This window comes from Podarcis pityusensis, assembly GCF_964106645.2.
Source record: "Podarcis pityusensis genome assembly, chromosome: 2".
Classification (NCBI taxonomy): Eukaryota; Metazoa; Chordata; class Lepidosauria; order Squamata; family Lacertidae; genus Podarcis; species Podarcis pityusensis.
This window is the reverse complement of record NC_138029.1, coordinates 123,585,184-123,609,200: the sequence shown is the minus strand read 5'-3', so window position 1 is coordinate 123,609,200 and position 24,017 is coordinate 123,585,184. Positions and strand designations below refer to the sequence as shown.

The 24,017-nt window shown below is 44.9% G+C and overlaps 2 protein-coding genes and 1 long non-coding RNA gene across 8 annotated transcripts in view; 2 read left to right on the top strand and 1 right to left on the bottom strand.

The window, feature by feature from the left end:
- Nucleotides 1-12,558, top strand: part of LOC308469335 (uncharacterized protein) — a 38,545-nt gene extending 25,987 nt beyond the window's left edge. Inside the window, exons 13-17 of the mRNA XM_080991622.1 lie at nt 334-577; nt 4,726-5,045; nt 6,628-6,801; nt 8,762-9,118; nt 12,123-12,558. Of these exons, the coding sequence (XP_080847748.1) occupies nt 334-577; nt 4,726-5,045; nt 6,628-6,801; nt 8,762-9,118; nt 12,123-12,280 (1,253 nt within the window). The 3' untranslated portion in view covers nt 12,281-12,558. The remainder of the gene's footprint in view (nt 1-333; nt 578-4,725; nt 5,046-6,627; nt 6,802-8,761; nt 9,119-12,122) is intronic.
- The window catches only part of LOC308470283, an 82,679-nt gene that overhangs the window by 30,778 nt on the left and 27,884 nt on the right, over nt 1-24,017 (top strand). The window lies entirely within an intron of this gene.
- On the bottom strand, nt 13,575-22,952 carry LOC308469540 (uncharacterized protein). Of its 6 annotated transcripts, none has more exons than XM_080992144.1 (4): nt 22,788-22,952; nt 19,428-19,503; nt 17,319-17,500; nt 13,575-17,223 (listed from the first exon to the last, which is right to left on the bottom strand). In XM_080992144.1, the coding sequence occupies exons 2-4, from the start codon at nt 19,476-19,478 to the stop codon at nt 15,669-15,671; spliced, it is 1,788 nt and encodes a 595-aa protein (XP_080848270.1). In that variant the 5' UTR covers nt 19,479-19,503; nt 22,788-22,952; the 3' UTR covers nt 13,575-15,668. The 6 variants fall into 6 exon arrangements, with proteins under 6 accessions (XP_080848270.1, XP_080848271.1, XP_080848268.1 ...); XM_080992145.1 differs by having other exon boundaries at nt 17,319-17,497; XM_080992142.1 differs by having other exon boundaries at nt 13,575-17,500.

Below are 24,017 nucleotides of genomic sequence, written 5' to 3'. Positions count from 1 at the left end.
CCGGCAAGGGGGGACATAACTGGGTTTCTGAGCCCCACGGGGTGCCGCGGAAAGAAGGAAGTTGGCCGAGGGAGCCATGGACTCAAAAAGGTCGACAACCTCTGTCTTGCACCAATACATCAAAACTCTGTTCTCCAGTTCCTTCTGTTGCTCATGTTTCAAATCCTGCTCACGAGTTCATCAAACTATAACATTTCCTTAAATAGTCCTTTAATGTCCATCTGAATTTGTTAAACCAATGTTTACACTGTGACATTGCTTTGATATGCCCCGTAGGAAGCAGTAGATAAATAGATAATCTCAGCAGACACGTTTGCCTCCTCTCTCTTTCAGGAGGGGATGTTTGGGAGACGGACAACGAATGCCAAGCCCATCCGGTGTACGAGGACTGCGCTAGCTGCCCACACACGGAAGAGGACGACTGGGATCAAGATGAAACGAAGAAGCGGGAGGGAAACAGAAGCAACGAGAGTTCTGCTCATGTGTGTGGCAACTTCTCCGGAATCGCAGGCCGCTTGCGAGACCAAACACCGCAAAACGCGGAGGAAGGGGAGGAGTGTTCTGCCTGCTGGAAAAGGTGATTTGCAAGTACAACTGGTTGATATCTATACAGAAACCCAGCTATGGGGAGAAGGAAATGTGTCTGGAGTGTGGAAAGAGCTTCAGGTCAAGGCAACCCACTTTCTTCTAGGAATCTGTTTCCGAAAGGCTGTTATAGAAATTTTGGGGTTAGGATGTGCTCGAGCGTTGTCGTCTCTCAGATAAAGCTGCTCATTGTTGGGCAGGGGGTGGGGTTTACAAAACAATAATAATCGAGGAAGCATAGGCAAAAAAAATCCCCTCCATATTTAATAAATACACCCAAGACTAAAAAAACATGAATGTCCCCCTTTGCAGTGCGTGCACAAATCCGTCTGTGTCTCTGCATGTGGGATGCTATCGTCTGCATGACCCTCCTCTGCAATTCCATTTAGGAACTGCTTTGCATGAAGTACAGTGGTACCTCGGGTTAAGTACTTAATTCGTTCCGGAGGTCCGTTCTTAACCTGAAACTGTTCTTTTTTTTTTTTTTTGAAAAATATTTATTGGGGTTTACAATAAAAGTGAACATAATGAACAGTATAACAAATATCTTAACATAATTTCACATTTTCTTTGGACTTCCTCACATCTCTCGCTCCCACTTTCATCATTATAACTTTTTACCAGCAATTTATTATCTTATTTACATTCTTATATCTCATTTATGTATTTATAATCTTATAATTCTCAAAAAGATTTATATTTTCTCAATCTCACTTATTATCTTAAGTCATCTAGGTTAGTGGTGCTCAATTATTTATGATCTAACATCCTGCTTAACATTCACTCAGATTACAATGCTTTTGTAGATAATTCTTGAATTTCTTCCAATCCTCCTCCATCTTCTCTTCTCCCAGGTCACGAATTCTGCCGGTCATCTCGGCCAGTTCCATATAGTCTATCAGTTGCATCTGCCATTCTTCCAGTGTGGGTAGATCTTGAGTTTTCCAGTGCTTTGCGAGAAGTATCCTTGCTGCTGTTGTTGCATACATAAAAAGTGTCCGGTCCTTCTTTACCACCCCTTGGCCGACAATACCCAAAAGAAAGGCCTCTGGTTTCTTAGTGAAGGTATACTTAAATACCTTTTTCAGTTCATTATAAATCATTTCCCAGAACGCCTTCACTTTAGGGCAAGTCCACCAGAGGTGAAAAAATGTTCCTTCACACTCTTTACATTTCCAACACTTATTATCAGACAGGTGGTAAATTTTTGCAAGTTTGACTGGGGTCATATACCATCTATATATCATTTTCATTACATTTTCTTTCAAAGCATTGCATGCAGTAAATTTCAATCCGGTATTCCACAACCTTTCCCAGTCCTCAAACATAATATTATACCCAATGTCCTGTGCCCACCTTATCATAGCCGATTTAACCATTTCTTCTTGTGTATTCCATTTTAACAGCAAGTTATACATCCTTGAAAGCACCTTAGTCTTTGGTTCTAACAATTCTGTTTCTAGTTTCGATTTCTCCACCTGGAACCCTAATTTCTTATCATTTTTCCAAATCTGCAGTACTGACAGCTCAGTCTCTCAGAGCTCAGGCAGCTCCGGACCTTGGGTTTCACCTTTTAATTGTAATCCAATAAAAGAAGGAAAGTCAAATACAAATGGTAATTCCAAATCATAAACTTAAAGTCTTTACTTTAGATTGCAAGTTCAGTGGATGCTTAGATCAGTAAAGTTAAAAGTTCTTTTTTCAGCCTCCACTCCTCCAGCTCTTTGCTTTTTCAAGTTCAATGGCAGCGGAAGACGGACTTCCTGTTTCCACGTCTCTCCGCTCTCAGCCAAGTTCAAATCTTTTAGTTCAGCTTTTAGTCTCTAATTTAAAGTGATTCAGTCTTTACTCACGAATAGGTTGGTTTTAATTCCGGATCCAAATTTCACAGGAAAAGGGATCAGCGCTCACCGGCAGCAGCAGCGCGGCTTCGCTCCGCAGATTGCGAAACGGCTCACAGCGCCGCCACCCCCCTCCACGCTCCGGAGCCCCTTACGGGGTTCCTTTGACGTTTGGAGGGTCGCTTTTGGCGCCCACCGAGCCTCAAGGCCACAGGCTCTTGCCGCCTGCGGTTTTCCAGAGTGGGTCTCCGCTTCGCCGTAGCGGACGACCCGGTTTCTGCGGAGCCTCCTCTTCCCGGTTAGAAGAGGACCGCCATTGCCGTTCGCGCCGCCCCCGGAAGTCAACCTGAAACTGTTCTTAACCTGAAGCACCACTTTAGCTAATGGGGCCTCCTGCTGCTGACGCACCGCCAGAGCACAATTTCTGTTCTCATCCTGAAGCAAAGTTCTTAACCTGAAGCACTATTTCTGGGTTAGCGGAGTCTGTAACCTGAAGCGTATGTAACCTGAGGTACCACTGTATCTCAAAGGTAATTTCACAATGAAGGAACGTCAATATTAGCCCAGCGCTCTCACAAACACCCACTCACCCCCTTCATACCCTACGCTATGCAAGTCTTGGGATGAACAAATGCGTTTTTAACACAGGTCGCTCTCATAACTGCTGGTTGATCTTGGTACTGCGCACACCAGGGTGGGGGCCAGATATGTGGCCCTCCAGCTGTTGGACTGCAACTCCAAGTATTATGGAACTTATTGGCCATGGCAGGTGAGACTGAGGAGAACTGTTGTCCAACCTCAGTGGGAGGGAAATAGGTTAGCCATCCCTGCTCAACACTGACTGGCTGTAGCTCTCCAAAGTTTGAGAATGGGCGCCACCCTCCCATCGGATGTCAAGGAGATAAAGGACTACACAACTTTTAGAAGGCATCTGAAGGCAGCCCCGTACAGGGAGTTTTTTTTAATGTTTAGTGTTTTATTGTGTTTATTACGGCTGGGGCAACCCAGCCAGATGGGCAGGATATAAACAATACATATTAATAACAATCATCATCGTCATCATAATTCATTATGGGTTTCCCCAGCCACTCTGGGCGGCTCCCAACAGAATATTAAAAACACAATAAAACATTAAAAACTTCCCTAAACAAGGCTGCCTTCAGATCTCTTCTAAAAGTTAGATAGTTGTTTATTTCCTTGACATCTGATGGGAGGGCGTTCCACAGGGTGGGCGTATTAATATTAGTATTATTTGAAGTAGGGTCTCTCCCAGCCCTATTTAGTGAGCAGGGATATAGGTCAACAACAACAGCAACAAATACCCCGCCCATCTGGCTAGCAAAATAATAATAATAAAATGTAAAACATTCCTGATACAGGGCTGACTTCAGATGTCCTCTAAAAGTTGTTGTTGTTGTTGTTGATGATGAGAAGAAGAAGAAGAAGAAGAAGAAGAAGAAGAAGAAGAAGAAGAAGAAGTTGCAGTTATCATTTATATAACATATACTGTGTTGGTTTCTGAGGGGAAAGCAAAGGCATTATGTTGGAAGACGCAGGGTAGATAAAGTGCTCTTCACACAGCACATAAACTGTGGAACAGAAGAGGATTAGACAAATTCATGAAGGAGAGGGCTCTTAATGGCTGTTAGGCATGGTGACTCAACTCTGCCTCTGAATCACAGTTTCTGGAAGCCACAGGAGGACAGAGTGTTGTTATGCTCAAATGCTACCTGTGGGATTCCCAAAGATATTTGGATGACCACCATGAAACCAAAATGCTGAGCTAGGTGGGCCATTGGCCTGATCCAATAGGCTCTTCTTACGTTCTTACGTTAACCAGCCGAATTCCCCAAACCAGCTACTGCATTTTTCGCTCTATAAGATGCACCAGACCATAAGACGCACCTAGTTTTTGGAGGAGGGAAACAAGAAAAAAAATATTCTGGATCCCAGAGGATAGCTGCGCGAAGCCTCTTCAGGGCAGTGGGAGGAAGGCTCCCCCAAGAGCTGTGCTCCCTTTAAAGAGCTGCGCAGAGCTGCCCTTCTCCCTCCTCGGGGAAAAGCCCCCAAGGGCCACACACATGCTCCACGCGGCTCTTTAAAGGGAGTGCTGAGCAGAGCCTCCCACCTGCATTCGCTCCATAAGACGCACACACATTCCCCCTTACTTTTTAGGAGGGGAAAAGTGTGTCTTATGGAGCAAAAAATACGGTCGTTTTGCTAGAGGGAGAGAGAAGTCATCTTGATTTATTTCATAGTGCCAATACACTTCTTTGACTCTTGCATGTTGTCGTCCTAGATGGACCGGAGACGAAACCCAAAAGATGCTCTCTATAATCGCCCGTAGCCCCGGCATCAAGGCGTTTATGAGCAGCAGCCCGGCTGTGGACGAGAAGCACTGGAAAGCCCTGCAGGATGAAATGCTCTCTCTGGCATACTCCAGATCCAGCTGCCAGCTCCGCGACAAGTGGAAGCGCCTGAAGACTGACTTTTTCAATCAGGGCATTGAGGCGGCTTGCGGACAGGTCAGAGTCAAGAACCCTCCTCCCTTCTACAAGGAAGTGACTTCGATTTGGATTGCAGCTGGGAAACCACCTTTTGGGGAGCACAGAAAGCCCGGTATGTTTTAAAAGAAACCTTCTGATTTGCAGGTCTTCTGGGGGTTTTTTCAGATTTATAATTCCAGTATCTTGACTTTGCTGGGTTGAGTGCATAAAGCTAGAGAAGGCTGCTGCAAGGCATTTTTTATTAATTGGCTCTTCAAAATACAGTGGCACATCTGGTTAAGAAATTTTTTTTGTTTTGTTTTTTAAACTTTTTTTTATTTAAAATTAAAAAAAAAACATATTATCCAGAAACATATCATCCTTAGTCCCCCCCCCCCATTTTTCCTCCCTCCACCCCACCCTCCCACACAAAAACCACCCACCCCCACCCCCGGACTTCCCTCAGTTCCAGTCTTTGATTTCTCTAAGAATGTTGTTTTCTGCATGTTACACAGTTATATAGATCCTCAAACTATTTAGCTGATTATTATCAATAAAAAGTTTGTGAATGTTTATTCAAAGCCAGCCAAGGAGTCCAGTTCGCTTTGTTGTGTCTTCAGATACTTTGTAAAGAGTTCCCATTCATCTTTAAAGTCACAGTTATCCTTGTCCCATAGCTTATATGTCAGTTTTGCCAGTTCTGCGTAGTCCATCAATTTTTCTTGCCGTGATTCTTTAGTTGGGGTTTCTTCAGTCTTCCATCCTTGTGCTATTAAAACTCTCGCGGCCACATCTGGTTAAGAACTTAATTCGTTCCAGAGGTCCGTTCTTAACCTGAAACTGTTCTTAACCTGAGGTACCACTTTAGATAATGGGGGCTCCCGCTGCCTGTGCACCGCCCCCACACGATTTCTGTTCTCATCCTGAAGCAAAGTTCTTAACGTGAGGTACAGTGGTACCTCAGGTTACAGACGCTTCAGGTTACAGACATTCAGGTTACATACTCCACTAACCCAGAAGTAGTTCCTTGGGTTAAGAACTTTGCTTCAGGATGAGAACAGAAATTGCGTGCCGGCAGTGCAGCAGCAGCAGGAGGCCCCATTAGCTAAAGTGGTACCTCAGGTTAAGAACAGTTTCAGGTTAAGAACGGACCTCCAGAACGAATTAAGTACTTAACCCGAGGTACTATTTCTGGGTTAGTGGAGTTTGTAACCTGAAGCGTCTGTAACCCGAGGTACCACTGTAGATCCACCTTCGACAACCTGGTGGCTTTCCATGTACAGTGGTACCTCGAGTTACAGACGCTTCAGGTTACAGACACTTCAGGTTACAGACTCCGCTAACCAAGAAATAGTACCTCAGGTTAAGAACTTTGGCTCAGGATGAGAACAGAAATTTCGCCACAGCAGCAGCGCAAGGCCCGATTAGCTAAAGTGGTACCTCAGGTTAAGAACGGTTTCAGGTTAAGAACGGACCTCCAGAACGAATTAAGTTCTTAACCAGAGGTATCACTGTAGTGCTTTTCTCTGGGGTGGGGGAAAGGGTGCTGGTACTCAACATGAGGTACTCACCACAGGGGGGTACAGTCTCTCCCCCTTTCCCCAAAACACTTTGTCTGGAAAGCTTTGAGGTTAGCCACCCCTGCTCTATACTGATTGGACACTCCCTTCCTCTTCCCCCTGTGCCACTCATGTCGGTTTCTCTCTCCATTTCAGCAGTGGATGCATCAGAGACCGACAACGATTCCACAAATGGGGAGCCACCGCCGATAAGGCCCTGCCACAAACCAGCAGCCGCCGGGCAGCAGCCAGAAGGGGCACTGCCAACCGGGCCTCCCCTGCCAGTTATAGGGCCCAAGGTGGTCGATACTGGCGGAGTTGCTCCTTTAGGTACTCAGGAGCCAAGCCGTTTATTTATTTATTTATATTTTTTTAAAAAACAAAAACATTTTAATAATCTTTATTGGTTTCGATTAAAAACATATATACATAACAACATTTAGTACAAAAACAGAAAAGGAAAGAGAAGAAAGAAAAGGGACAAAGAGATATAAAGCATTATACACGTCTTCTACGTAAATGCAATAACATATTAACACTTAAATTCATACAAACTCACAAAAAGAACAGAAAAGGTTTCTATATATTTCTGTATATTTAAAATGTTTCATAGACTGAATTTTCATACAAAATATTCCAGCTTTGATCCGGACAGTGGTCAGAAAGCGGCCCCTTGACTGATAAGATAGTAGTGAGGAGTTTTTATGTGTGCGTTTTTAAATGGAAAGCATCTTTTATGACTAGGTACTTTATATCTTAAGGACAGAGGAAGGGTCTCCAGCCCCAGAAATGCCCACAAGTTGTAGTGTTAGGAGAGAGGGAGGAAAAAATACTGATCTTTTGTCATTTTAACAGCTTTTGCTTTTCCAATATTTTGTGTTCTTTTATTTCTGTTTTCTGAAATCCATTAAGGTTTTATTATAAGAACAGTGGTACAAGCAGTTAAAGGCAAAACAAATAGAGACACCTTCGAATAAACGTGGACCCCTTTCTTTAACCATGTTAATGACCAAAATCAAGACCTCCTTCTACCAACCGCTCAGTATTCTCAGTGGAGAGGTTACAATAAGTGATATGTCTGAATGTTGAATCTGTAAGTGCATGTCTAGAGACAATGGATAAAACAAACACCATTAGATGTACTGCTGGATAAGTGTTTAATGGTTATTGTATTTGTTTAAAAACCAATAACTAATTGTTTGTTGGATTTTAAAAAAGAACAGCGGTACAAAAGAAAATCTGGAACGGCCCTGTGCTGATTTATTTTCCAAGAAAATTAGATTTTCTCCTGCTGTTCACAGAACAAAACATTTGGTGAAGCTTACACGTCATATGAATTATAAATAATATAAAGATTATAATAATGTGTATATCATAACGGAAGTAGTGCACGTTCAAAGAAGCAGAACATTGGAACGTACAGGACACATAAAAGAAAGTCCGTTGTGCAGTACATAGTTAAACTATGGAACTCACGGCCACAAGAGGCAGGGGTGGCCACCAACCCTAGATGGCTTTAAAGGCAGATTAGCCAAATTCATGGAGAAGAGGGTTATCAATGGCTACTAGCCATAACAGCTGTGCTCTGCCTCCACAGTTGAAGCAATGCTTCTGAATCCCACTTTCTGGAAACTGCAGAAGGGGAAAGGGCTCCTGCGTTTGAATCCTGCTTGCAAGCTTCCCACAGGAAACTGGTTGGCCACTGTGAGACCAGGAAGCTAGACTAGATGGGCCATTGGCGTGATCCAGCAAGCTCTTTCTACATTTTTATGCGCTGTGTCTTAGATACCATTTTTATAACAATAATAATTTATTATTTATACCCCGCCCATCTGGCTGGGTTTCCCCAGCCACTGTGGGCAGCTTCCAACAGAACACTAAAATACAATAACATATTAAATGTTACAAACTTCCCTAAACAGGGCTGCCTTCAGATGTCTTCTAAAAGTCTGGTAGTTGTTTATCTCTTTGACATCTGGTGGGAGGGTGTTCCACAGGGCGGGTGCCACTACCCAGAAGGCCCTCTGCCTGGTTCCCTGTAACTTCACTTCTCGCAGTGAGGGAACCACCAGAAGGCCCTCAGAGCTGGACCTCAGTGTCGGGGTTGGACGATGGGGGTGGAGACACTCCTTCAGGTATACTGGACTGAGGCCGTTTAGGGCTTTAGAGGTCAGCACACTTTGTGCTCGGAAACGTACTGGAAGCCAGTGTAGGTCTTTCACCAGTCTAGCTGCAGGATTCTGGATTAGTTGTAGTTTTTAATTAACACCACCTCCGTATGTTCCTGTAGTTGAAGTTGCAAGGAGGGTGACCAGATGCAGAGAAGAGAACGAAGGATGGGAGCAGGACGAGCCTATGACCCCGACTTCTGAAGAGGAACCTCCAGGAACTCCGCCTTCTCCTCCCTTCCACCACCAGCAAGCCCCTTCTCTTCCAGAAGAGCAGATTGAGTCCAAAGAGATAAAGGAGGAGGTGGAAGATGCAGATGACTCTGTCTTGGGGTACCCTCCTCAAGAACTTGCGGAAGCAGCTCGTAGCAGTGGTGGTCTTCTCACGACAACTGCAAGTAGCAGATCGGCATCTGCCACAGAGAGGCATGTGAAGCAGTGGTATATCAGCCAACAATGTCCCACCTGTTCCTCAATGAGTAAGTCAAGTTATTGAACTAAGTTTTCCCATTCAAACCGTTGCGGGTGGCGCTGTGGTCTAAACCACTGAGGTATTTGGGCTTGCCAAAGGCAATAGAAGCTTTTGTGTTCCACATATGTACAAACGAAAGAACTTAAATGTGACAAGGATTCCCAGAATAATGCCTTGTTTCGCCCTGCCAGGGCTTTGTCAGCCGAGCATACTCATATTTTGTGTATCAGAGACATGGAACAAGTGACATGGCAGATACCGCATACAGTGGTACCTCGGGTTACAGATGCTTCAGGTTACAGACTCCGCTAACCCAGAAATAGTTAAGAACTTTTGCTTCAGGACAAGAACAGAAATTGTGCTCTGGAGGCGCGGCGGCAATGGGAGGCCCGATTAGCTAAAGTGGTGCTTCAGGTTAAGATCAGTTTCAGGTTAAGAACAGACCTCCAGAACGAATTAAGTTATTAACCCGAGGTACCACTGTATAATTCCAGGAATCCTTGTCATGTTTAAGTTCTTTCGTCTGACAGCGGCATACAACAACTATATTTTGCAAAGGCATGTGTTAAGATCTTTCGTATCCTTCGTCTGATACCTGCATATGGCAGCTGCATACAACAACCATACTTTGCAAAGGCAGATGTGGAACATTACAAAGAAAAGTTCATCTTTTGCAAGTACTGTTCCTTAAAGTTGTTACGTTTGACACTTGTATTCACTAAGTGAATTCACTAAGACATACATGGAACACAAAAAGCTTTTATTTGGACATTACGTTAAAAAAAAACCTGATTCATTTGTACGTATGTGGAACACAAAAGCTTTTATTTGGACATTACGTATATAAGAACTGATCTATTTGTATTTCCTGTTCTAAATGTTGGTCCTTAATTGCTTCTATTCAATTAGATAATGTGAAAAGAGTTATGTTTATATGATGTATAAAGAATTTACTTAGTTAAACACAGCCAGTTACGTTGTGGGTGTATTTGTTAGTTGAATTTACGTAACTATTGGTTTGACAGTGTTGTGTGTGGACAAACACCGGCTCCCTCGGCCTGAAAGCAAGTTGAGCGCCATACCCCATAGTCGCCTTTGACTGGACTTAACCGTCCAGGGGTCCTTTACCTTTACCATATAGATTATTAATTTGTGAATCACCTGAACCCTTTTGTCCCAGCTCGGTCGTTGAGATCATCTGCAGGAGCATCATCGGTCGTTCCCCGAGTTGTTGAGGGTCATCGCTCATAACACTGGAACTCGCAGACATCCAAGGAAGATGAATCCAGTCAAACTTCGGTTGTCGAACGTAATCCGTTCCGGAAGCGCACTCGGCTTCCGAAACGTTCGAAAACCGAGGCACGGCTTCCGATTGGTTGCAAGAGATACCTGTGTTCAAGCGGAAGCCATGTCGGACGTTTGGCTTTTGAAAAACATTTGAAAACTGAAGTGTTTACTTCCACCTTTTCGGCATTTGGGAGCCAAAACGTTCAAAAACGGAGCCGTTTGGGAGCCAAGGTTTGAGTGTATTGGGAGATTCAGGACAGATAAAGCGAAGTCCTTTTTCACACAGTTAAACTATTCTCAGCAGGCATGATGGCCAGCAACCCAGATCGCTGTAAGAGAGGATTAGACAAATTCATAGAGGGCCATTGATGGCTACCAGTCATGGCTCAAGGCAGCCATGCTTCTGAATGGCAGTTGATGGAAACCACAGGAGGGGAGAGATGTTCTTGGGCTCGAGTCCTGCTGGCCAATTTCCCATTCAGACATTTGGTCAGCCGCTGTGAGAACAGGATGCCGGACTAGACAGGCCATTGGCCTGATCCAGTAGACTCTTACTATGTTCTTGTGTACCAAATAACAACTAGAAATAGTTTTCAGAAATAGTTTTCTGAAGGAGTGTCTCCACCTCCATCATTCAGCCCGGACACTGAGGTCCAGCTCTGAGGGCCTTCTGGCGGTTCCCTCACTGCGAGAAGCCAAGTTACAGGGAACCAGGCAGAGGGCCTTCTCGGTAGTGGTGCCCACCCTGTGGAATGCCCTCCCATCAGATGTCAAGGGAATAAACAACTATCCGACTTTTAGAAGATATCTGAAAGCAGCCCTGTTTAGGGAAGTTTTTAATGTTTTGTTGTCTTTTTAATATTCTGCTGGGAGCTGCCCAGAGTGGCTGGGGCAACCCAGCCAAATAGGCGGGGTATAAATAAATTGTTATTGTTATTATTTAGTGTAATTAGTCCAGTACTGTATTGTGCAAAATTCTGCCAACAGATATCCACCAGGCACCTTCTTTTCCAACTTTTAAGCACCTGCAGGAACGGTTAATTGATGTCCTTTTAACACACTTTTTTAGCTTATAGTTTTATGTATTTTTTTCCGTAAACTTCTTTGATATCTTTTGGAGATAGCAGTCTATAAATAAAATAAAACAATGGCACATCTCAATGCTGATTTGCAGCATTATAACCGCTAAGGGAAGAGAAAAAAATAAAAAGAGCAATCCCTACCCCCAGCAGAGAGTGGTTTTTTGTTTTTGTTTTTTTAGCAGAGAGTGGTTTCAAAACAATGCAAAATGTGTATTTAAGGCAGAAAGAACTTTTCATCCAGCGGGAAAAGTTTGTTGAAACAAATTGGGTTCAGAAAGTATGCTACGGATATACCATCAGGCTGATCTGCAGCACGTAAGGAAATCTGTTTCAAAATTCAATCAATATTAGTGTATTTCCAGTTTTTCCTAGCATCCTACATTACTGCGGCAGACTCACCACGGCCTGGAATTAAATCTGTGTGCATACCTTACATTTAAAGCTGCGGCGCATGTATGCAGCCTTAAACTCCCATGCGCCACTGAGTCGTAACTTGGGTGGGACAGATCTCTCTTAAGTCCCACAAGGGGAGAACTGACTGCATTCCTCACAACATAGTTCCTCGTTGCAATAGCTCCCACCTTGGTAGCCTTGAGCAATAAAATGTCTTTCTATTCTCGTTTTTTATAATAATAAAAACAGGCGGAGAAATTGAGAAGCTGAAGAACGAGACAGAGGCGTTAAAGAACGAGACAGGAAAATGGAAGGACGAGATGTTGGAGGCGCTGCAACGGATTGAAAAAAAGATGGATGCTGTCCTGTCTGCTGTGGCCCCTGGACCGCCCACCCATGAGCACTGATAGTAGAGCACTTGATGAGCACAAATAGATTCCCTAGCAATGAGGCATAGTTCCCCCTGTATTTACTAGGTCTTGAGAGTGTAAATTGTCTTCTCATTCATGTTTGGAGTTCTGGGCTGGAGACTGGTGGGGAGGTTAGTAGCTGTGCATAGAGTGAGCATTTATGTTTGGAATTGTTATCTGTGTAAGGTGCCGATACCTTTCTGTGTTTTCTGTTGCTGCTTCCAATCACCTTGTTTCAAAATGCCTGTGCTAATAAAATACACATCATTCCAACAGTTCCACTCTCTGTTTGTGTGTGTGCACACGTCCGTGTGCATGTGCGCAAATCCCCAGGTTGCATATTATGAACGATCCCATCCTGAGCTGCTGTCTTCATCTTTGCAGGGATGAAGAGGAATAATAATACAGTCATACCTCGTGTTGCATTTGCTTCAGGTTGAGCGTTTTCAGGTTGCGTCCCGCGGTGACCTGGAAGTACCAGAAAGGGTTACTTCCGGGTTTTGCAGCTCGCGCATGCACAGACGCTCAAAATGACATCACACGCATGCGCAGAAGCAGGAAATCGCAACCTGCACGTGCGGGTTGCGTTCTGCTCATGTTGCGAACTGGGCTCCGGAACGGATCCAGTTCGCAACCAGAGGTACCACTGTAATAATAATAATAATAATAATACAGTTGTACCTTGGAAGTCGAACGGAATCTGTTCCGGAAGTCCTTTCCACTTCCAAAACGTTTGGAAACCTGCAGCCAATTGGAAGCCACATCGGACGTTGGGCTTCCAAAAAAACCATTAAAAAACCAGAACCATTCATTCAGGAGCCAAGGCATTCGGCTTCCAAGGTACAACTGTAATAATAATTTATTATTTGTACCCCCGCCCATCTGAATGGGTTTCCCCAGCCACTCTGAGCAGCTTCCAGCATATATAAAAACATATAATAGGATTACCTTTCTAACTTCCCTCCCAAAGGAGCCCAGGTAGGCAAACACTTCAGTGCTAAAACACAACAATTAAAACAGAAAAATTATGTAAAACTAAAAGCAATCACATACTCTCACAGCCAATAATCATCTCTCAGGGGATAGATGGCACACTCCCAAGTCTCAGATCACGTGTTCCTGCCCTGCTTCAGTCTACTTCCAGTTTTGTAGGTTATGGGTTGAGGAAAGACAGCCATTCAGACTCTTTTCTGCAATGACGGATGCCATCCTCGTCCCTTGTGATATTTGTGACATGGTTTTTGCAAGAACCGAACATCTGAATGCAATAAAAGGACAACAGCAGAGGATCTTGCCAATACTCGGAGGCAATGAATTCAGTTTTATTTACGCAAACACTGGTCAACACAGATTACAATGCAAACACGAAGACAATTACAACATAAACCTAGAAATCCTCTTAATACCTCTATGGGTCCCAATCACACACCTAGCTTGGCTGCAATTGCATACTCACTTTCCTGTAAATAAATGCCCCAGTGCGGCTTAGTGCAGAGGTGGTTTCATGGAAGTGCGACTTGTTCGGCCGCACTGGGCGCCAGCACTGCGACAGTGATGTAGAATGCATCCAAGAGGTGGAGGCACTGAATTTTAGCATTGGACTTAAATTTGAGAGCCCAAGTACACCACTGCTTAGTACCAAGGCAGCATGTCTATGACTGGCCATTTAAGCATGATTTAGTCCATTGTGGCAACCATGTAAACCAGTACTCCATGGCAGTCACTATCCCAGTTCACACTACTGAGCATCCCTCTTTATTTGCACCTCCTGCTTCTTGACCGGCAGTAATGCAGCCTTCAGAAAAGCAGTGATCAGAGGTCACTAGAGTAGGGCTATATATCGGCCAAAGCCGGATTGATGTCCATATAATGAAACCGGTTTCATGATTTCTGATCTGGCAATATAATGTGAATCATTAAGTGTGTTAGGACTGGGCGATATATCATCCAAAACGGGTTTGAAGTCCATGTTATGATATCAGTTTCATGATTTCTGATATGGCAATATATTGCGAATCATGAAGTGTGTGTGATGATGATGATGATTTATTTATACCCCACCCATTTGGCTGGGTATTCCCAGCCACTCTGGGCAGCTCCCAACAGAATATTAATAATAATCATAATCATAAAGAGATAAAACGTTAAAAACTTCCCTAAACAGGGCTGCCTTCAGGTGTCTTCTAAAAGTCAGATAGTTGTTTATTTCCTTGACATCTGATGGGAGGGCGTTCTACAGGGCGGGCGCCACTACCGAGGAGGTGTGTGTGTGTGTGTGTGTGTGCGCGCGTGCAATGCAAAAATCACAACATGGATAAAACTGGGAAGCCTGCCAATACCTCTACACATCTCCATTCTTATTTCAGACATAGTAATATATAAGTATATTGCAATGTTTAGCGATATCTCCCAGCCCTAGGGTGTCATCCAGAAGCTAACATCTATATTAATTGTTCTACCCACATTTGCTTCTGACTCCACCTCCAAATGGCATGTGGCCCTCACAAGGAGGGCAACGTTCTGGCAGAAAAGGGTTGCCCACCCCGACCAAAAACATCTGTTTGCTGTGCACCAAAAATAACCCATGGCCTGCCTGTCAATGGTAGGGCCGGCGAGAATGGCACCTTCGGAGGGGATAAAAGGGATCTACAAAAGAAACATGGAGCACACTGTTACTCAGCAAAAGAAAATGAAAATCTAAGGGGGGGATCTTATTCACACCTTCTTTAATGGAGGGGTTGCCAGACAGGAAAAAGCACCATCAGGCTACAGGAGATGGAGGGAGATGGTACTGCAAGTCTTCTCTGTTGCCTCTGCTGAAACACCAACTGCAGCCATTCCATCGGGATTTTGGAGAGGGGGCGTCTCCCATCAACTTTGCCAAAAGACCAGCCATGTTCGCTTCCTCCTCTCCGATTTTTTTCCATTCCATATGGTAGTTACAAAAACCTTGCACTCCCAGAAATTATTACCTAGCATCTGTCTGAATTCTTCAAAGTCGTACCTTAGAAGTCGAATGGAATCCGTTCTGGAAGTCCCGTCAACTTCCAAAACATTCAGAAACCAAAGTGCAGCTTCTGATTGGCTGCTGGAAGCTCCTGCAGCCAATCGGAAGCACCGGAAGCCCCACCGGATGTTCGGTTTTCAAAAATAGTTCGCAAACCGGAACAGTCACTTCCGGGTTTGCGGCGTTCGAGAACTAAGCTGTTCAAAAACCAAGGTGTGAATGTTGAGTTATTTCACTAGAAACTCGCTATTCCATACATGCTTATTGTTTCTAGGCAGTGTGAATCTTTTGAATACTTCTGAAGCAATTTCCACACTCCCTGCATTTAGAAGGTTTCTCTTGCATGCAAATCCTCTGGTGTGTTACTACAAACCATTCCTAAGGCTTCTCTTCCGTATGGATTCTCTGATGTAAAATAAGTTGCGTGCTATTGCTGAAACTCTTTCCACACTCCAAGCATTTGTATGGTTTCTGCACTGTAGCATCTCTGTGGACTTTCCGGTGAGAAGAGACACTTGAAACCTGACTGTAACTCTTTCCACATTCTGAGCATTTAAATGGCTTCTCCCCTGTGTGGGTTATCTGATGTCTCGTAAGGAGTGTGCTGTCACAAAAGCTCTTTCCACACTCCAAACACTTGTAATGTTTTTCTCCTGTGTGGGTTTTCCGATGCGATGCAAGTTGTGAGGTGGTACAGAAGCTTTTCTCGCACTCTGAGCACTTGTACGGTTTCTCTCCTGTATGGATTCTGTGATGAGAGGTAAGACTTGAATTCCAACTGAAGCTCTTTCCGCATTCCAAACATTTAAACGGTTTTGCTCCCGTGTGTATTCGCTGATGGGAAGTAAGGTGTGTTCTCTGATGGAAGCTCTTCCCACAATCCAAACACTTATATGGTTTCTCCCCTGTGTGGATTCTCTGATGTAAAGTGAGGTTTCGGCTCTGACGGAAGCTCTTACCACAGTCCAAGCATTTATATGGTTTCTCCTCTTTGTGAATTATTTGGTGCCTGTTAAGAAGTGTGCCGTCACTGAAGCTCTTTCCACACTCTAAGCATTTGTAAGGCTTCTCTCCTGTGTGGCTTCTCTGATGTAAAATAAGCTGTGTGCTGTTACTGAAGCACTTCCCACACTCCAAACATTTGTATGGCTTCTGTCTTACGGCATCTCTGTGTATTCTCCGATGTGAAGTAAGACTTGACCTCTGACTATAGCACTTTCCACATTCTAAGCATTTAAATGGTTTCTCCCCTGTGTGGATTATCTGATGTCTCGTAAGGAGAGTGCTATCTGAGAAGCTCTTTCCACACTCTGAACACTTAAAAGGTTTCTTTCCTGTGTGAGTCTTATGATGTGATGCAAGTTGTGTGGTGGTACAGAAGCTCTTCCCACACTCCACACACTTATGTGGTTTCTCTCCTGTGTGGATCCTGTAATGTGAAGTAAAATTTGAATTCCAGCTGAAGCTCATTCCACATTCCAAGCATTTAAATGGCTTCTCCCCTGTATGGATTCGTTGGTGGGAAGTAAGGTGTGTTCTCCGATGGAAGTTCTTCCCACAATCCAAGCACTTGTATGGCCTCTCCCCTGTGTGTATTCTCTGATGTAAAGTAAGGTTCCTGCTCTGGCGGAAGCTCTTCCCACATTCCAAGCATGTAAATGGCTTCTCCCCTGTGTGGATTATCTGATGTCTAGTAAGGAGTGTGCTATCACAGAAGTTCTTTCCACATTCCAAGCACTTGTACAGCTTCTCCCCTGTGTGGATCCTCTGGTGTGAAGTAAGATTTGAATTCCAACTGAAGCTCTTTCCACATTCCAAGCACTTGTATGGCTTCTCCCCTGTGTGGATCCGTTGATGGGAAGTAAGGTTTCTGCTCTGGCGGAAGCTCTTTCCACACTCTGAACATTTATACGGTTTCTCTCCGGTGTGCGTTCTGCAATGGACAGCAAGGAGAGACTTAGAAATGAAAGCTTTCCCACAAAAAGGGCACTCATACCTCTTTTTCCCCTTGTGGTGTTTATATTGTACTGGGGTTTCATGAAGGTCATCAGCATGACACACAATGGATTTCTCTCTCCATTTCTCTGTATGGTTTTCTTCCTGCCTCCTTGATTCATCTTGAGGATTGAAGGTTTTGTCCCCCAATTCAGGAACAGCTGCTTCTGGTGGCACTTGATGTGGTTCTCTACAGTTCTCCTGTCCATCACCTGCTAGAATAAAGAGGGAATCAAGGTAAGAAGAGCAATAAGAATCCATTGGCTGTTCTTTTGGTATTTATTTCATATACGTGTGTGTGTGTGTGTCACATAAAACTAAGAAAGTCTGTGTGGTTTACAAAACAACAAATACAATCTCAGGACCGTAATACCTCAAGGACTGCCTCTTTTCATATGTACCTACTCGGACCCTGAGATCATCTTCTGAGGCCCTCCTTCGTGTGCCTCCTCCTCGAGAGGTCCGGAGGGTGGCAATATGAGAATAGGGCCTTCTCTGCAGTGGCTCCCCATCTGTGGAATGCTCTCCCCACGGAAGTTTGCCTGGCGCCTTCATTATACACCTTTAGGCGCCAGGCAAAAACGTTCCGTTTTAACCAGGCCTTTGGTTGATCTGCTTTACATCCTATGCCCTTTTAAAATGTGGGGTTTTTTGTGGAGGGGCTATTAGGTTGTTGCTTTTATTTTTATTATGTATTTTGTGCTTTTATATATTGATTTTATTCTGTGAACCACCCTGTGACCCCCGGGTATAAAACGGTATATAAATTCAATTAATAATAACAACTACTATTACTACTACTACTACTAAATGACTCCAAAATGTGTTATGATATTATAATGTAATATAACAGAGTAAAATCCCGCCCCAAAGCAAAAACATTGCCAATTGTTCCAATTGTGCCAATTACTCTCTCTCTCAGTCACCAAACTGATTCCGCTCTACTAACGAAGTACTGCAACAACATCAGGACACAATGAAACTGCTCAATGACCGAACCGTGTAAAATAATATATTGCAATGAATGGCCACTCGTCAATCACACAGATGTGCCGTCCCCAACAGTAATCTGCCTGTCACCCAAGCTACTATCTCCCACCCGAGGGTGGGTGGAGCTGCAGAACACCCTCCCTGGGACTCATCCTGCCACCGTGGGGTGCCCTCAGACATTTCTGTCAGTTTGCATTTCCTGGTACAGAAAGTACTGATCTGATGTGTAGAGATCTTTCCCATTCTAACTAATTCAAGAGGGAAGAAGCAAACAGAAGGTTATTCCTTCAGAGAAGCTGAATACAGGTGGTTCAAACTGGTTCTCTTATCCCTTTCTGCCAAGGTCATGCTGACTATGATAAGAGGCCAGAAGGAGCCTGGGTTTCACATTTGCTCTTTCTATCTCTTTTCCGTCTAGTGTGGTGTTCTGTGCATAGTATACTTGGTGTTGAGGTTTAGACGTATTATAAGTTATTGTAAGTTTAAGTTAAGTCTACTGCTACTGGATTTCTTATGGACAGAGTCAATCCTGAATGTATTGGATTTGTGACCATTATACTCATTTGCCTTCAGTAGCAGTAAAGCTCTGCTGGATGAAATATAATTGCCTCTGGTCTATTTTGGGGGAATCCTGCAACATGTTTAAGATTTTACTCTGCTAACTATACAGTGGACGTTTGGGTTGCAAACGTGATCTGTGTGGGATGCACGTTCACAACCCGCAGCGTTCACAACCTGCAGTGGCGCATCTGCACACACGCGGGTTGTGATCCAGCACTTCTGCGCATGCGCAAAGCGTAATTTAGCGCTTCTGCGCATGCGCAAAGCGTGATTTAGCGCTTCTGCGCATGCGCGGCCACCGAAATCCGGAAGTAACCCATTCCGGTACTTCCAGCTTTTGGCGCCTCTGTAACCCAAAAAAACACAACCTGAAGCGTCTGTAAGCCGAGGTATGACTGTACATTGGAATCTACTCTGGAGTAGAATTTCAACGGCAATTTCAACCCACCCAAGAAGCATTCTGAAAGCAACACAACTAATACAGATATGGTTCTTTCCTCATCCTGTTCAACCTGATCATGAATTCATCTGGAGAATGGACAAGTTGACTGCTTCTACAGCAATATCAAATAAAGACATAAGTATACTTACCCAGAGAGGTCTCATTCCCACAGTTCTCCGGCATGACTTCCTCGCACGCATCCATCTCCTCAGAGGATGGAGGAACCTGGAGAAAGACAGCGTAACATAAAAAGAAGAAGAAGAAGAGGAGGAGGAGGAGTTTGGATTTGCTATCCCGCTTTATCACTACCCGAAGGGGTCTCAAAGCGGCTAACATTCTCCTTTCCCTTCCTCCCCCACAACAAACACTCTGTGAGGTGAGTGGGGCTGAGAGACTTCAGAGAAGTGTGACTAGCCCAAGGTCACCCAGCAGCTGCATGTGGAGGAGTGGAGATGCGAACCCGGTTCACCAGATTATGAGTCCACCACTCTTAAGCACTACACCACACTGGTGATGGATCAGGCCAAAGGGCTATGTGTTACTACAGAATCCTGTTCTCACAGTGACCAGCCAGATGCCCAAAATCAGAACGTGAGGCTAAGCTGAGCCAGAATGGCTGAAGCAGGCCTAGGACTGGCCAGATTATTCCTCTTTGGAAACAACTCTCTCCCTATCTAGGATTGCCAGCAACTTGTATTTACAGAGGTACAAAATTAAATATTTTTTGGCTGGTGGTCTTAATGTTTTCATAGCAACATACTCCTTTCCTCTTTTTTTGCATCCTTCATTGTCAGACTTCCTGCGTATAAAAAAGGGGTCTCTACGCTGAGTGGCAACCCTTCCCAGATTTCGTAGATTCATAGAATCGTAGAGTTTGAAGAGACCCTGAAGACCATCTAGTCCAACCCCCTGCAATGCAGGAATATGCAGCTGTTCCAAATTTTGAAATACATTTATAAGGAAGAGTGCAACACATAGGTAAAATAGTGAGAAAATGGGAGTGCGGACTGACTCCAGCTACAAAAGCTGAAGCTGTCGAACAGATTCTTGGGCTGGAGTATTGTTTATGGGGGGTTGAGAGAGCTGTTGCTGTTATTGATATTACTGTTGTATCTTTAGTTTTAGATCTTATGATTTACGTGGAAATTGTTTCCATTTGGTTGTGTACTTTATGATGTGTTTTATTTATTGTTTATGACTTTTGTTATGCTGGTAATTATGTAAATCTTGTCATGTTGTAAGCTGCCTTGTGCATAGTTTCAACTATGGAAAGGCGCAATACAAATAAAATGATGATGAAAATAGTGACACAATGCCTTCATAAAAGGAATATACTATAAAGTAAATAAATTAAAATATAAGGAAAAGGCTGTGTGTGTGTGTGTGTGTGTGTGTACATATATGTATGTGTGTGGTAATTGTTCAGATGTCTGGAAGCCGTGGCTGAATGGCTACGTGGGAGCCGGTTGAAGTTAAATCCTTCAAAGACAGAAGTCCTTTGGCTGGGTTGAGACAATATGTGGTTGGGGGGCCAACTCCCATCCCTTGCAGGGGTGCAACTAGTGCCAGTGCCTTCTGTCAAGAGTTTGAGTGTAATCTTTAACGTCTCCCTTTCTATGGAGGTGCAGGCTACAGCAATACCAAAGGCGGCATTTCTTTCATCTCCACCAAGCTAAGCAGTTGGTCCCTTACCTCTCTTTCCCTGACCTCGCCACTGTGATCCATGTGAGGTCACCTCCAGGCTTGATTATTGTAACTCACTGTATATGGGGCTGCCCTCAAGACTGACCCAGAAACTCCAGCGGGTGCAGAATGCTGCAGCGAGACTCCTTACGGGGTCTTCGCCCCAGGATCACATTCACCCAGTGCTATACCAGCTGCAGTGGCTCCGGGTGGAGTACAGGGTCAGGTTTAAGGTGCTGGTTTTAACCTTTAAAGCCCTATACGGCTTAGGACCCTCATACCTATGGGACTGCCTCTCCTGGTATGTCCCACAGAGGACCTTACGTTCTGCAAATAACAACACCCTGAAGATCCCGGGCCCCAGGGAGATTAGACTGGCCTCGACCAGAGCCAGGGCCTTTTTGGCAGTGGCCCTGGCCTGGTGGAACGCTCTCTCACAAGAGACCAGGGCCGTGCGAAATTTGACGTCCTTCCGCAGGGCCTGCAAGATGGCGCTGTTCCGCCAGGCCTTAGGTCATTGTTGAGTCTGACTCATTTTCTCTTTGTATAAGAACAAGCACGAAGGAGGTTTCCCAGCCTGCTCACAAGTCCTTATAATATCAGTGGAAACAGTTGGTCCTGGTGAGTATTAACTGCTTTCAGTTTTAACCTGAGGATTGTCATTTGTCCAGTTTTAATTTTAATTTATTTGAATTAATTTTGGGATGCATTTTAATCAATTGATTGCTTGTTTTTATGTATATTGTATTATTTATATGATGTTAGCCGCTCTGAGCCCAGCTCCAGCCAGCGAGGGCAGAGTATAAATGAAAAAATATTATTATTATTATTATTATTAAATAAATGCATGCAATAAATAAGCAATAAATCTATGCAGGGCATCTGGGCCTGCGTCCCTGTATCCTGCTATCCCTCTAATGACTCCTCTGTCTAGCAGAGCATCTCTTCCAGGGCATAGCTGTCAACTTTTCCCTTTTCTTGCGAGGAATCCTACTCGGAATAAGGGAATTTCTCTTTAAAAAAGGAAAACGTTGACAGCTATGTTCCAGGGGTCCCAGAAGGGTTGCCACCTGTCCTGTACAATACAGGATTGTCCTGTATTTCAGTGTAAAATGCTACATCCTGTATTGATAAGCCGCCCAGAGTGGCTGGGGAAACCCAGCCAGATGGGTGGGGTATAAATAATAACTTTTTCTTCTTATTATTATACAGTTTTGACCTGTATTTCAGGTCTTTCTCTCTCTCCCCCCCCCCCCCCCAAATTAGGGATCCTCTCCAAATGCCTGTGCTTGGTAGGGTGAGTGAAAGGTCATGGAATTGCAGACTTGGAAGGGACAACTAAGGGTCATCAAGCCCAACCCTCTGCAGGTCATACATTTAAGCTCTGGGTAGCCAAGCACAGACTTACAATGCATGTTTGTGTGCGGCAAATTCCGGAGGGACCCATCCTGTTAGGCTGCTAGATTGCAATTTCGGTTGCTTTGGAGTCACCAGATGAAAACAAAAAAACCAAACATGCCCTGCAACCAGCCCACCCCATATTTTGCCAGAACAAAGGTAGCAACCCTAGGTCCTGGGCAATGAAGGGCCTTACCCAGCTTCAAAGAAGACCCCACCCCAGTTTAGCAAGAGATGTTGAGCTGGGAGGGTTGGGGTCGGGGATTGAACCTGCAACCCTACGCATTGTGGAAAAGCGCCCAGCCCTCTTCCCCCCCCCAACCCCTACACCCCCTCCTCCTTTTCATTGGGGTGGGGAGGGGGTTCTCCCTCCAGAACAGAGCTATCCCTTCTCTAACCCCCCCCCCCACTATCCCCTTTCCACTCACCTTTCCAGCTTTCCCCCCCAAAAAATGGCGGTGGGGGGCAGAGTAGAGGAAGGGTGGGAAGAAAGGACACCCACCCCACCCCAGCTGACAGCCTGTGGCCTCTCTAGGAATGCAAGAACCCCTCCCACTCCTCCTCAATAAAGAAAAATGATTGATGGAGGAGGCAGGGATGGCCGGAAACGGAGAGCGAGCGCTGCTTCCTAGAGAGACAGCACTTCCGCCCCCTCCCCGTGGGAAAGGAGCAGGGTATTGTCCCACGCGCTGGGCTGCGCGACGCGCCTCTGCTTCTGCCTTCTTGGCAAGGGAGCGTGTGGGTGCAAAGCGCCTTTTGGGGGTGCAAGGAAACTGGGGAGGGAGGGAGGAAAGGAGCCCTGCTCCAGGCAGGGGGTGAAGGCAACCAGAGAGGCAGGGAGGCCGCTTCTGGAGGAGGTGGGGACATAGGATGCTGCTGCCTGATGCCCCGTCGGGCAACTGGGGCATCCAGCTCACTCCGGGGTTGCCACCTGTCCTCCGTAATACAGGATTGGCCCGTATTTCAGTGTGAAATGCCACATCCTGCATTGATACAGTTTTATCAAGTGTTTCACCCCTCTCCCCTCTCTGCCAAGTTAGGGATCCTCTCCAAATGCCTGTGTTTGAAAGGGTATGTGAAAGGTCATGAATTTAAGATCTGGGTAGCGAAACAGAGGCAGATTTGCAAATACAGTGGTACCTCAGGTTAAGAACTTAATTCGTTTTGGACGTCCGTTCTTAACCTGAAACTGTTCTTAGCCTTAGGTACCACTTTAACTAATGGGGCTTCCCGCTGCTGCTGCACGATTTCTGTTCTTATCCTGAATCAAAGTTCTTATCCTACGGTACTATTTCTACGTTAGCGTAGTTTGTAACCTGAAGCATCTGTAACCTGAAGCGTCTGTAACCCGAGGTACCACTGTATGTGTGTGTGACAAATTCCAGAGGCACCATCCTGCAATAGCTTGTAATGGATTGCTTTGAAGTCACTTCCGCATCAGATTGGGGGGGGGAAACATGTTTACCCACCGCGTCAACCTGTCCTGCATTTTGCCAGAACAAAGGTGGCAGCCCTACTGTACTCTGCAGGGACAGGCAATGGTGTAGTGTGGTGTAGTGTAGTGGTTAAGAGTGGTAGAACAGATTCATGTCTCCGCTGCTCCACATGCAGCTGCTGGGTGACCTTGGGCTAGTCGCACTTCTGTGAAGTCTCTCAGC

What these genes read in the sequence shown, in the direction of transcription:
- LOC308469540 (XM_080992140.1), bottom strand. Translation starts at nt 22,408, where the DNA reads ATGGGTCCCTCCGGAATTTGCCGCACACAAACATGCATT. An exon ending in GCCGCACACAAACATGCATT is followed by an intron (nt 19,504 to 22,369) that starts GTAAGTCTGTGC and finishes GTCTTTCTCCAG; the next exon opens with GTTCCTCCATCCTCTGAGGA. An exon ending in TGGGAATGAGACCTCTCTGG is followed by an intron (nt 17,501 to 19,427) that starts GTAAGTATACTT and finishes TCTTTATTCTAG; the next exon opens with CAGGTGATGGACAGGAGAAC.